The sequence below is a fragment of the Camellia sinensis genome, chromosome 8 (genome assembly GCF_055761805.1).
Source record: "Camellia sinensis isolate YWXY chromosome 8, ASM5576180v1, whole genome shotgun sequence".
Lineage (NCBI taxonomy): Eukaryota > Viridiplantae > Streptophyta > Magnoliopsida > Ericales > Theaceae > Camellia > Camellia sinensis.
Window position 1 is genome coordinate 177,622,527 of NC_138968.1, and position 12,417 is coordinate 177,634,943.

Genomic DNA, 12,417 nt, shown 5'->3' on the forward strand with positions numbered 1-12,417 from the left:
CAAGCTGATTCCTTATCTTCACTTGTTGAAATTTGTAGCAATTTACAAGTTGAAGTTAAGCCGATATTATTCCTTGATCCACTTGTTGAAATTTGTAGCAATTTACAAGTTGGAATCAAGCTGATTCCTTATCTTCACTTGTTGAAATTTGTAGCAATTTACAAGTTGAAGTTAAGCCGATACAATTCCTTGATCCACTTGTTGAAATTTGTAGCAATTTACAAGTTGGAATCAAGCTGATTCCTTATCTTCACTTGTTGAAATTTGTAGCAATTTACAAGTTGAAGTTAAGCCGATGTTATTCCTTGATCCACTTGTTGAAATTTGTAGCAATTTACAAGTTGGAATCAAGCTGATTCCCTACCTTCACTTGTTGAAATTTGTAGCAATTTACAAGTCGAAGATAGGCCGAGGTTATTGCGTAAGTTCTCATAGCAATATGTGGGTTGTCTGAACCCTAGAGAAGATGCTTAACACTTGTTGAAAGTTGTAGCCATTTACAAGGTTATGTTAAGCCGACGTATGATCACCCGCTGAGGTATACAGAAAATTAACGGGTCGATGCAAAGGTCAGTATCTCGCCGAAGTAAAAGCCTTACAGTTATACCCAGGGTATGTAGCCCCGAGAAGATTGCACAAAGAAAGCATGCAAAAATTTCTAAGTATAGAACTATGCAGAAGCAAGCAACAGAACATCACAAGATCAAAAATATCCATTGCAAGAACAGTTGCAATTACATACTGAAAAAGGCACATCGGCCATAAGAAGGAATGTACATTGTTCAGGAATTAAAAGAAAAAACAAAGTCCAAAATCCAGAAAAGAAAGAAGGGAAAATCAAGACTCTTGAACATCAGCAGCAGAAACTGGAACCTCGGATGATTCAGCTGGAATATCCTCGGCCACCTTCTCCGCCCGTATTTCGGCATCTATCTCTGCTAAAGTTGTGTCAAGACTTCTGTCAGTCAGAAGAAGGTCAGATGATGGACACCCCTGAACAGGTTCCCTGGGCACTTCCTCAGCCTCATCACCCACTTCATCTTGAGTTAAGTCTAAAATTTGCTCAGCTGGAAAGGACTTGGCCTCAGTAGCGCCCCTGGGTTTTCTCACCAAGGCTTCACCTTCATCTTTCTCTTCGTCTTCACCCTCAGCTTCTACCTCGGTCTCTGATTCATCCTCAGCTTGACTTGGAGGAAGAAATGGTAGAAGATTAGCATCAACTTGGCGCAATGGCGAGTCAGCAGGGAGATCAAGCTTCTTTATCAGAGACATCCAACCAAGGGAAAATCCCCTGTTGCATGCCTGCCTGACTTGAAGTTTGTATTCTTCTGCAACGTCGGCCATGCCTTGAGCATAGGCCTTTTCATCGGCCTCCTTGACTTCGGCCTCCTTGGTGGCCAGAGCTTGTTGAAGTTCTTTTTGCGCTTGGACCTTCTGAGCCTCGGCCTCCCTTTTCTCGGCTTCAGCTACTTTTTTAACGGCCTCAGCAGCTTCGGCCTTCTCAAGAGCTAAGGTTTGGTTCTTCGTCGCAGCCTCGGCTTGATCCTCTAGTTTCTTCATTTTTACTTCAAGAGCCCTTAATTCTCTCTTCATTGAGGTCGCTTCCCTTTTCATATCAACCAATCTTTGACGATTCTCAAAGGATTGCATTGAGAATGAGTGGGCATGTTGGATAGCCTGAATGCAAACAGAAGTATCAGAAAGTGTTCTCAGAAAGAAACAGAAGGAAAAAACACAAAAACAAATAGAAATACTTACTTGGGCAGAGTGTTGGAGCATCAGAGCGTAATTTTCATACTCACTGAACTTGGCATTTCGCTCCAGGTCATTCGGTAGAAGAAGAGCGGTACTAAGGGCGACAGCAACGTTGATATCATCAGTACTTTCACTAGCCATGATAGGCCTGTCCTCTAGAGATAGATCAGGGGCCCATGGGACGTCGGGCTTCTTCGAAGCCGAGGTCGTTGCGGACGATGACCTTGGCCTCTTTGTTTGTGTAGATCCTGAGGGTTGGCCCTCAGCAGACCTTTTTGTTGAAGTAGAGGTTGATTTTTTGCTTTCAGCTAGCTTCGAAATCGGCAAAGCATCCTCAGCCTCGGCATCTGTAACCTTGGCCTTAGGCTGAGCCTTTTTTACCCTCTTCGGTTTGGGTGGAAGCATTGATTGCGTTGCTGCGGCTTCGGCGTCAGCTGGAATGTCGGCAAGAAGATCTTGGACGACAGGCCTCGGACGAACCATCTCGGCAGTCTTTACTAGCCTTCGTCGACGTTTACGTTCAGGAATTGGTATCAAGAAGGGGGCCGAAGTTGATGGAAGATCGGCTGGGTCAGATGTGGACTCTTGATCTGTCCGAGATGTAGAAGCAGTTAAGGTTGTGGCTGTTGGTGGAGAGAGACTCTTCTTCCTTTTTCGAGGGACGTCGGGTAAAATGGATCTGTGTGTGGGGACAAAGTTTAATAATACTGGGGCTTTTCGTTTAAGGATTGGAAGACCAAGAAGTGTTCTCAGATCTGGTCCTGGGAAGAAGGATTGACGAAAATTTTTCGGTGGTTGATGAAGATCTGCAAAGAATCAGACGTCAGAAACAACAAAAGTATTTAAGTGTTGAATGAAAACAACTAAGTGTTGACTCAGGGCTCTTACTCTTGCCCTCTGTAAGTGTTCGAGGAAGAGGGTAAAGGTGGACATCTTCATCTGGGCCAAATTCCCAATTTCCAGAGGCAATAAGATAGTCATCTCCAGCCCCCTTGTTGGAGTCTGGAAGGTCGGCTATAATCTTGTACTGAGTGGATCTCGGCTTAAGGTAATATACAAAACCCCTATCCTTCAGATCAAGAGGGCACATGGTATAACAATATTGAAGGTCGGCGAGGGTGATTCTGAGGTTTTCTTGCCTAGCTAAGGCTATAATACCATTAATTATCCTATAGGAATTGATAGTAAGTTGCATGGGGTTTAGCTTATAGAAATAGAGAACTTGACGAAAAAGGGGATCGAGTGGAAGCCGAAGTCCACATTCGATAAAAGCAACTACTGGAAAAGGCATTGTATGGTCTGTAGGCACGATAGTGTCATTATCCCCAGCCAGCTTAAGATGAACGTCGGCTGGGATAGAGAATTCTTGCCTAAAGTATTCAAGACTTGTTGGGGTATTTACCCTGTGCCTCCACATACCCATTGTGTCGGCCTAAATTAAGAGGAATATGTTTCAGAAGACGGGCGTTTTTCAGGTTTCCCTAAAGATTAAGGGTTCTACAGACAAATCCCAAATCTACGAACTATTAAGGTAAAGATCGAGGGCACAGATCTGGGGCAGATACAAAAAAGAGAAAACAAAAACGAGGTTTCAGATTCAAGAACAGAGGTATAATTTTCAGAAACAATAGAGGTACAGGAAAAAATCAAGAACAGCGGCGAAAAGAATGATGGAAAAGCATAGAGGTTCAAAATATAGCCACAAAATTCAAAATACAAATAAATCCCAGACCTCGAGTAAGATCAGTAATGGCAACAGACTGACAATAGCGCATAAAGAGAATGAAAGAAATTAAAGGAAGGGGACTTACCAGGAGAAGTGAAGCCAAGGCAATACTCGTTGAATCCAGAAACCAGTTGCGACAGCAAAAAAGGCTTTGCAAGAAATACGGGACTAAGAACAGTTCCAGAGAAGAAATTGAAGCAATGGCAGATTTGAAGAGGAAGAACGAGCTTTCGGAAGAGAAAGAGTAAAGAAGATGGAAAGAAAAAGTGAAGAAAAGATAGAGGCAAAAGAAGTTTTGTCAAAAATTTGAAACGGCGGCAAAAATAGGGCAATTATTGCGCCTAGGGTAACGCACGCGTCAGACGGCGCAGACGAAACGAACAGACAGCTTCCAGGCGCGTCACTAACACGCTCCAATAAAGACGAAACACGTGGAAGGAACAGTTAGACATGAATGACAGCTCATGCGTATAGGGGAGTACGACCGAAGCCATGTTCTCCGAAGAGAACACGTCGGCTGAAAAGAGATAATCTTGGCAAAGCAGTCTTCTTGAGCCATTATTCAGAAAGGAAGTAACAAAAAAAAATTCGGAATAGGTTCCATCACCTCAGAATGCCGAGGTAATAGAACCTAGGGGGCAGTTGTGGGGACATATTTTTTGAATACCAACACGTGGCATGGTGACGCCGACGTGTCAGCCGAGGTGCCACGTGCCCTGGTAGTTAAGCCGAGGTAATCTCGGAGAAGCCGAGGTAATCTCGGAGAAGCCGAGGTCATCTCCGAAGATGTCGGAGTCCGAAGATAAGGGACAAGAGTCCTAAGGCAAAGAGGGGACTTAGTTAAGATAAGGATAAAAGCTCTTAGGGAGTTTATCTCTATCTCTTAAAGAGTCCAGAGTAAGCACTAAGATTGGAGTTCATAGAAGTCGTACTTCTAGTTGGACTTGGATTGAGTATATTATAAAAGAGAGGCACCCCCGTGGGTCTAAGGTATGCAATTTATACTTTGAGTATTCAGTTTAATACTTGATTATCCTTGAGAATCATACTGACTTGATCGTCGGAGTGCCCCCGGGTGGAAGAACCACCGCCGGAGCTTTTCTTTTCTGTTACAGGTTGCTGGAGCCATCTATTCTGCCGGTGCTTAGCTGCTGATCACTAAACGGGCAGTGTGGTCAGATTTTTACCCACACAAAGATAATTTTATTTATTTTGTGATTAAATTTTATTTTTTTATTTATAATTTGAACTTCATGCTAAATAAAAAAATATAATAATATATTAAAATATCTATATACATATATACATTTTTTTTTTTATTTTGTATAAAAAAGTTCATTTAAACATCAATCGCACTACGTAGCTCGAATTGGAAGCCTCCGAATGGCCCAAATGTTTTCACCAGTTGCCCAGACTTTGCGTGAAACCACGCTCATCTCTCTCCTTCATTTTTGAAACACCTCACAGTTCTGCTATCTCTCTCTCTCTCTCTCTCTCTCTCTCTCTCTCTCAAACCGCGCTAACAATCTCTCGCTCATCACCGCCAACCGACGACGATCTCTCACTCAGCGCCGCCAATGATCTCTCTTACTCACTGCTGACGATCTCCCTCGCTCATCGATGAGAAGAAACATCTCTCTCTCAAACTGAAGATCCCCGACGATAGTAAACATGAACCAAGAAGATAGATTTTACTTGAATCAGTTGAAAATATTTTGATTTGGGATTGAAGATTCTTTTTTTTTTTTAATGAATTTGGGATTGTTGATTTTTATGAGATAGTTTTGATTAAAAATTGGGAACTCGGTGGTTGTCAACGGTGGTCTGTCGTGAAGAAACGGAACAGAGAGAGACAAATGGAGGGAGAGAAAACAAAGCTTGTTGATGCTGCTGCTTAGGGGTGTTCGCGGATCGGTTTTGTGTGGTTTGCAGTTCGGTTTTGACCCGCCCGCATCTATGCGGTTTGGGAAAAAGTCAACCCGCAACCGCCCGCAGTGCGGTTTGCGGTTTGTGTGGATAGGGTTTGCAAATGTGCGGGCGGTTGCGGGCGGTTTGCGGTTTACACTTTTTTCTTTAAAAATTAATTTTCGAGGTTTTTTTTCCCAGCGAATTTAGGCACCAGATTCATTTTATATATTTGTGATAACAATTTTTTGATGAGTTTACAAATAAAAATTGAATATCAATGCATTAAATGAAAGTACCCAAAATAAAGAGACCCTACACTAGCATTTTTGCCATGAAAAAAATGTATATCAATGCATTAAAGGTTGTACTCAATTAGAATTGCCAGTTCAGTAATCAATAATCAAACTATAAGTTCTATCGACCATTAGAAGGGAAATTTTATTAGGAAAAAGTGGATGAATCACCAATGAAAATCATATAAGAAACCAAGTTTAGGACTTGATAATTCTACGACATTAAGAAAGTTAAGAAATACTTAAAAATAAGGATCCTAGTGTCATAGAGAATATAATGGTGCTCCTGTAAAAGTTACAAAGTTGGTATATAAAAAAAAAATAATAATAATAATTAAAGTGCGGGCGGTTTTTGCGGGTTGCAGGTTTAAACCGCGACCCGCCCGCAACCCGCAAATTTGTCATATTTCAAACCGCATCCGCCCGCATTATGTTTACGAAACTGCCCATTTATATGCGGGTTGGGCGGATTGGGCGGTTTGAGCGGTTCGGATAAACCGTTGCCCACCCCTACTGCTGCTCTGTGTTTTTTTTTTTTTTTGGTTGATTCTTCATTTTTGTTGATGCTTTGTTGTTCAAACTTAGAATCTCACAATGATTTTTCATTGTTGTTAATTGTTTTGTTGATGCTTCATTGTTGAAACTTATTTGTCTTCAAATTATTTTTCTAAACAACAGAACACTTCTTTTGTATTTTCCTTTGCTTTGTCAAAACATAAATGTTTTGGGGTTTGAGAAACAGAGAGATGGAGAGAATAGATAAAAGGCAATAGGCGTGAGTCCAAAATTCAGGCCATTCGAGCTCGAAAATTTCGAGCTATAGGCCATTTTTGTTTAAACATTTTCAACAATTAGGTGAAACCATGCTTGAAGAACAACAAACCTTCTTTGATTAACCTGTGCAATAATTTATTTGGTTATTTGATAATTAGGTGGCCTAGTGTACCTACTTTCTTAATACTCTACAATAATACTTTGCACTCGTTTAGAAATTAGATGAACCAAACTTGAATTTATATACCTAGAGCTCGTTTGGAAAGAAAAGTCTCAAGTTTTTTTGATTAAAATAGTCATAAAAAAATAAAATAGATTTTTTAGCTTAATAAAATAAAATATCATATGCAACTCATAATTATTATATTTTTTTCTCTTAAAAAAGTCAAAATGCCCATCTCAAACTACATTTTTTAGTCCCAAATTAAAAAATTCAAAAAGTCAACTCACATCACAAACGAACATGTAGTTTAAATGTTCTTATGATATGTTTATATGTTAAATTTATCAAAATAAAAAAATAAAAAAATAAAAAAATAACTTACAGGTTTTTTTAGTGAGTACGGAATTTATTTATTTACAATTCTATTTATTTTATTTATGCTCTGTAACCCAACCAATCCAAAGTTAAAAAAAAAAAAAAAATTATTTTCCTATTTTCTATCTTTTATACACAAATTAAATAAAACAAGTATAACATTAGCAAGTGGTTTTGAGACTAAAATAGTCACAAAAGACAAAATGACAAAATAGGCTATTTTAGCTACAACAAACAAAATATCACATCTAATCTAATCATTTCATTATTCTCTCACAAAAAAAGTTTAAAAAGTTAAAAAGTGAAAAAACTCTTCCCAAACCAAACTTTTTAGCTCATGTTAAAATAACTAAAAAAATTAAAAAACCAACTCACTTCCCAAACGGAGGCTAAAGGGTGTTTTGAGAAGTTGGTAAAAAGTTGACTTTTGGCTTTTTACCAAGCTTTTTAGCTTTTTGAAAAGTGATTTGGGAAGTTGGTAAAAAGTTAGCTTTTTACTTTTTAGTTTAATATTTATTTATGGTGTCAAATCAAATTAAAATGACCAAAATACCCTTACCCAACAAAAGAAATTTATTTTTTTATTTTTTTTCATAGGCCCTAATTTGTAATTTTACACCTGCGTTTTTAGCACTTGCCAGACCAATTTTCTGGCGTTTTTGGCACTTACGTTTTTTGACATTTTGTCGAAAAACGTGGCTTTTTACTATGTTGGCTTTATTTTTTATTTTTTTTTCATATGCCTTAAGTTGGCTTTTCATAGTAAAAAGTTACGTTTTTCGACAAAATGTCTAAAAACGCAAGTGCCAAAAACGCTAGAAAATTGGTTTGGCAAGTACTAAAAACGCAGGTGTAAAATTACAAATTAGGGTCTATGAAAAAAAAAAATAAAAAAAAAAAATTCTTATGTTGGGTAAGGGTATTTTGATCATTTTAATTTGATTTGACACCATAAATAAATATTAAACTAAAAAGTAAAAAGTTAATTTTTTACTAACTTCCTAAATCACTTTCCAAAAAGCTAAAAAATTTGGTAAAAAGTAAAAAATTAACTTTTTATCAACTTTTCAAAATACCCTAAGTAGTCTATGCTCCTCTACTCAATTGATTTTAAGTTAGACATAGCTAATAAATTTGACATGGTATTGACTAAAGTATTGAAGTAGGTGAGTCAAGTTTTTGTTTAAAGAAAAAATTTAGGGATCATAAAATATTTTTTATGAGAATGATCTTGAAAGATTTATGATCCTTGAATTACCTTGATTAGTGTGTGATACTTTATTCTAAATGTAATTCAATAGTCACAAAGTTTTCATGATTATTCTTAAGAAAGACTTTTCATGATACCTAACATTACTCTTACAATTGATAATAATGTGTTATTATGATAGAGTAACATTACATGTACTAATTAGTGTACTAATTACTGTACCAATAATAGTTATGATTTTATTATTGATCTCATTCATTATACAAATTACAAATATTAAAAATATCTTAAATTATATTATATCATCAATTAGTACATTAATTGATATATATAACATTACTCGTTATGATAAATTAAATCTTTCTAACTTAATATTAGGAATTTTTTTTCAACTTCCCAATTTAAGTTGTAAGTTGTGAAAAACATACAAAATTGGAGAAGCTCAAAGAGAACTCAATGGGCTGACCATAGGATTGACACACCTCTCTGTGAGTCCACTCTGGGTGAAAAGGACAGTCCTACTACTACTGGTCCCTAACCAACCACGAGGGATCACATGGATTTTGTTAGGAAGATCCAAGGGGTTACTACTGCCAAGGGAAAATGACTTCTCCACTAACACTATCAATCGAAATTATTTTGTACATATTGTCACATATGTTGACATAGAAAAAAAATTATAGACATAATTATATAAATAAATAGTAACTTATTACAATTACTTGTAGAAAAATTGTAAACATATAAATTTTTTTGATAAGAATGATGTGACAATATCATTATTGTAAATAAATTTATTTTTAATAATATTTTGTTTTGAAATGAATAATTTACAATGAATGAGAATATTATGTATAAATTTTTTTATTTGTATAACATTATTTGTACTTGTATACGCATCAATTCAGATTCTGAATTGGATGGAATCCACCTCCATTAAATATTTATTGTTAGTATATTATATGTTAATGTATATTAGTGCTTGTAATGATGTTAGTAGTGTATAGCTGTTAGTAGTGTATATTTCCTTTATTTTTACTTTACTTTATTAGTGCCACTTTCGGCCACTTTAGGCTCCCACTTTTGGCTCTCTCCTATATAAACGAGCTCAATTGAACCTTTGTAATACATCTATCAATAACATCAATATATACACAATTTCTCTCTTTCTCTATACATAAATCTTACATGGTATCAGAGCTAGGTTAAGAACTTAGTATTTTCGTTCCACCGGCGGGCGGCAATCTCGCCTTGGCCGCCCGCCGGACAAACCCAAATTTCCCTAATTTCTTCTTCAATGGCAGATTCTTCAACAACACTTCACCACCACAACACCAGATCCGATCACAACCGTTGGATCCCACTTTTCCTCTCATCAATCCAAACCCTTCTCTGGACCCTTCTCTAGACCCTCGGATTACCTTTCTTTGTGCTGCCCCTCCCCCCAAACCAATATCATCTCTCTCTCTCTCTCGGGGGGGCAACACCCAAAAGAATTGATCTCTCTGTCGGTGTTGAAATTCAGAGAACAAGCCACACACACGTTGAGCTTCACCATACACACACACACTAATACACAGAGAGATACACACAGACGAGGGATGAAGGTAGTTTCTCTCTCTCTCGGCAGTTTGGGTTAGGGAGCTGAAAACACATCAATACATGTACCAACACCACCTCACTGATTTTTCTGCTCCAACAACCTTGTACCATTCTTGCCATCCAGCTTGCACAACACCCTTGTTTTATTTCTATCAAAGATCCACCCTGCTTACAGTTCTACACCACAAAAAAAAAACCTTTCTACCATTTTTTTTTTTTTTTTTTCACATCTTCACTCTGTGTTGAGCTGTTTTGCTCCACTTTATCAATCTCTTTGTTTCAACCTCAAACAGGTTTCTATCTTCACACCTATTTGAGTTTGAGGGGGGGTTATACATATATCATGGTGAGCATGGTTACACATCATGCGAACCACCCCAGCCACCCCATGGCTCACTCCCTAAGTCGCCTCTTTGGTGCACCACCACAATCTTTTACAACGGTCCAGCATGACCCCGTAAACTGTCCCGACATTGATTCCGGTCAGCTTCTACAACGGTCCGGCATGACCTTGTAAACTGTCCCGACATTGATTCCGGTTAGCTTCTACATCGGTCCGGCATGACCTCGTAAACTGTCCTGCTACAACGGTCCGACACGACCATACAATGTCTTCACCAACGGTCTGACACGACCATACAGTGTCTCTTATCTTATTTTACTTTTATTTGTCAGTTCATTTTCTTATTTTGTTACTCTCTCCAAACTCAAGTTGGTTCCTATCCTCCTTGAGTTTGAAGGGGGCTGTTAGTATATTATATGTAATATATATTAGTGCATAGTGTTATTAGCTGTAAAGTGTCCAAGCTGTAATCATGATGTCTTTGTTTGCGGTTGCTTTTGGGTGCATTGTTTGTAATCTTCTCCTATATAAGGAGCCTCTCACCATTTGTAATATAACAATATATTCAATACATATTCAATACACAATTCTTTCTCTTTCTTTATACATAAAACTAATATTTATAAAATAATTAATTGTGTTTTGTTATATGGCATATACATATATTTATTTATGAGTAAAGTGAATCAATATTCATAAGAGGTTGGGCTAATAATCATAAATGGTTGGCTTGTTGATTATTAGAGGTGTGCTCTCATGTATTCACTATTTATCAATTCTAAGGGATTAGCTTAATAGGGGTAATTTGGAATTTAAGAGTGTGTTCTTTCTATATCTTATGTTTAACTCTTATTAAGAGTAATTTGCTCCTTGGAATCACATCCGCTAATTCTGCCTGAGATTTGTTAGATTTATGTGGAGGGAATGGTTTGTGTAAATTTCAAAATTAGTCGCAATGCGCATAAATTGACCCGGTTATAAAATTATCAATGTGCATAGATAAGTGTGATATTTTATTAAAAAATTAAGATAAATGAATTAAATAAATTTTTTATTTGATAAATTTAGTAAGTTAATTGTTGAAATTAATATTTAGGTCTCGTTTGAGAATATTTTATTTTAATAATTTTTTAATTTTGTATGAAAAGATGTACAAAAAAAATAAAGAAAAGTGATTTGACAACTTAGATCATCTTTAATGGTTTACCAGATGGTTTCACCGAAATAGCATCAAATTGAGAAAAATGTCAAATGTTTCATCAAACTAAGGATCTGGAAAGCTTTCACCAATTTATTGTGAAGTAACGTTGGACGGGACCAACGGGACGATCGACCGAATATCTGATTAATCGAACAAACATATCTGGATTTTGATATGCTTTGAGGATGTGGGTGTTCAATATACTACGAGTTGCCTCACTTTCTTAAGCCTTTTCAATCTAATCCCAAGGACCCATTCACTCCCACCACAAGGTCCTTGCCATGGCTGAACAGTCCTAGAAGCCGCCTTCACAGACCACCCACCACAAGTACACCAATCGTCTTGCTTCCGAACACAACCCTCTTTCTTGTTATAGGTATGTGATAGATTGGTGGTTTGGTCCTTGTATGCTAATTCTTGAATTGCATGTGGAGTATGAGATCATGCTGTGTTGTTGTAAGGAGTAGATGGGATAGAGATTTGGATATGCATGTTATTATTGTTTTGTATGTACTCTGTTTTTTTTCTTTTTGGGTTTTCTAATAGAAACTCTCACTCTCTCTCTAGACTCTCTAATTTGATTTATTTTATTTTTATTTTATTAAGGTCAATTGGTATCCATGGGGTGAGGAAGCATTCGAAGAAGTATTCTGAGTTTTAATTTCAGATGCAAACTCAAAGTAAAAAATTTGCATTGATTGGTCGACCGGTCGATCGTTCTCCCGGTCGTCCGTCCGGTCGACCGATAATTTGATAAAAAGTCAAATCTCTCTGTTGGAGCAGGCGATATTAGATAGAGGAATTCGACATTCTTTTTACTCAAATTTGATGAATTTTTTGGTGAACCGTTGGAAATACTCTTACAGTAACTTTTTAACTTTTTTATTAAAATGTTTAATTGACCAACAAAAGCTTAGGAATACAAACATCTCTAAAAGTGCATCAATTTTTTTTATCAAATTTGAATAAAAGTTTTATTTGATATTAAGTATTCAAATGAAGAGTTTTGGAGCTTCATTAGTACATTGTCGACTGGGTAGATGTCCGGCTGCTCTATGTAAATTTTT

General features: G+C 37.0%; 1 protein-coding gene across 1 annotated transcript; it reads right to left on the minus strand.

The window, feature by feature from the left end:
* Positions 1 to 837: 837 nt before the first annotated feature.
* On the minus strand, positions 838 to 3,264 carry LOC145798319 (uncharacterized). The gene is made up of 3 exons (XM_082885835.1): positions 2,644 to 3,264; positions 1,759 to 2,561; positions 838 to 1,176 (listed from the first exon to the last, which is right to left on the minus strand). Exons 1-3 carry the CDS (start codon positions 3,176 to 3,178, stop codon positions 838 to 840), a joined length of 1,677 nt encoding a protein of 558 aa, XP_082741961.1. The 5' UTR covers positions 3,179 to 3,264.
* Between the last annotated feature and the right edge of the window lie 9,153 nt (positions 3,265 to 12,417).

Coding starts and splice junctions, on each gene's coding strand:
- LOC145798319 (XM_082885835.1), bottom strand. CDS start 3,178: ATGGGTATGTGGAGGCACAGGGTAAATACCCCAACAAGTCTTGAATAC. Junction 2,562..2,643: donor AACACTTACAGAGGGCAAGA/GTAAGAGCCCTG, acceptor GATTCTTTGCAG/ATCTTCATCAACCACCGAAA. Junction 1,177..1,758: donor TGCTCCAACACTCTGCCCAA/GTAAGTATTTCT, acceptor AGTCAAGCTGAG/GATGAATCAGAGACCGAGGT.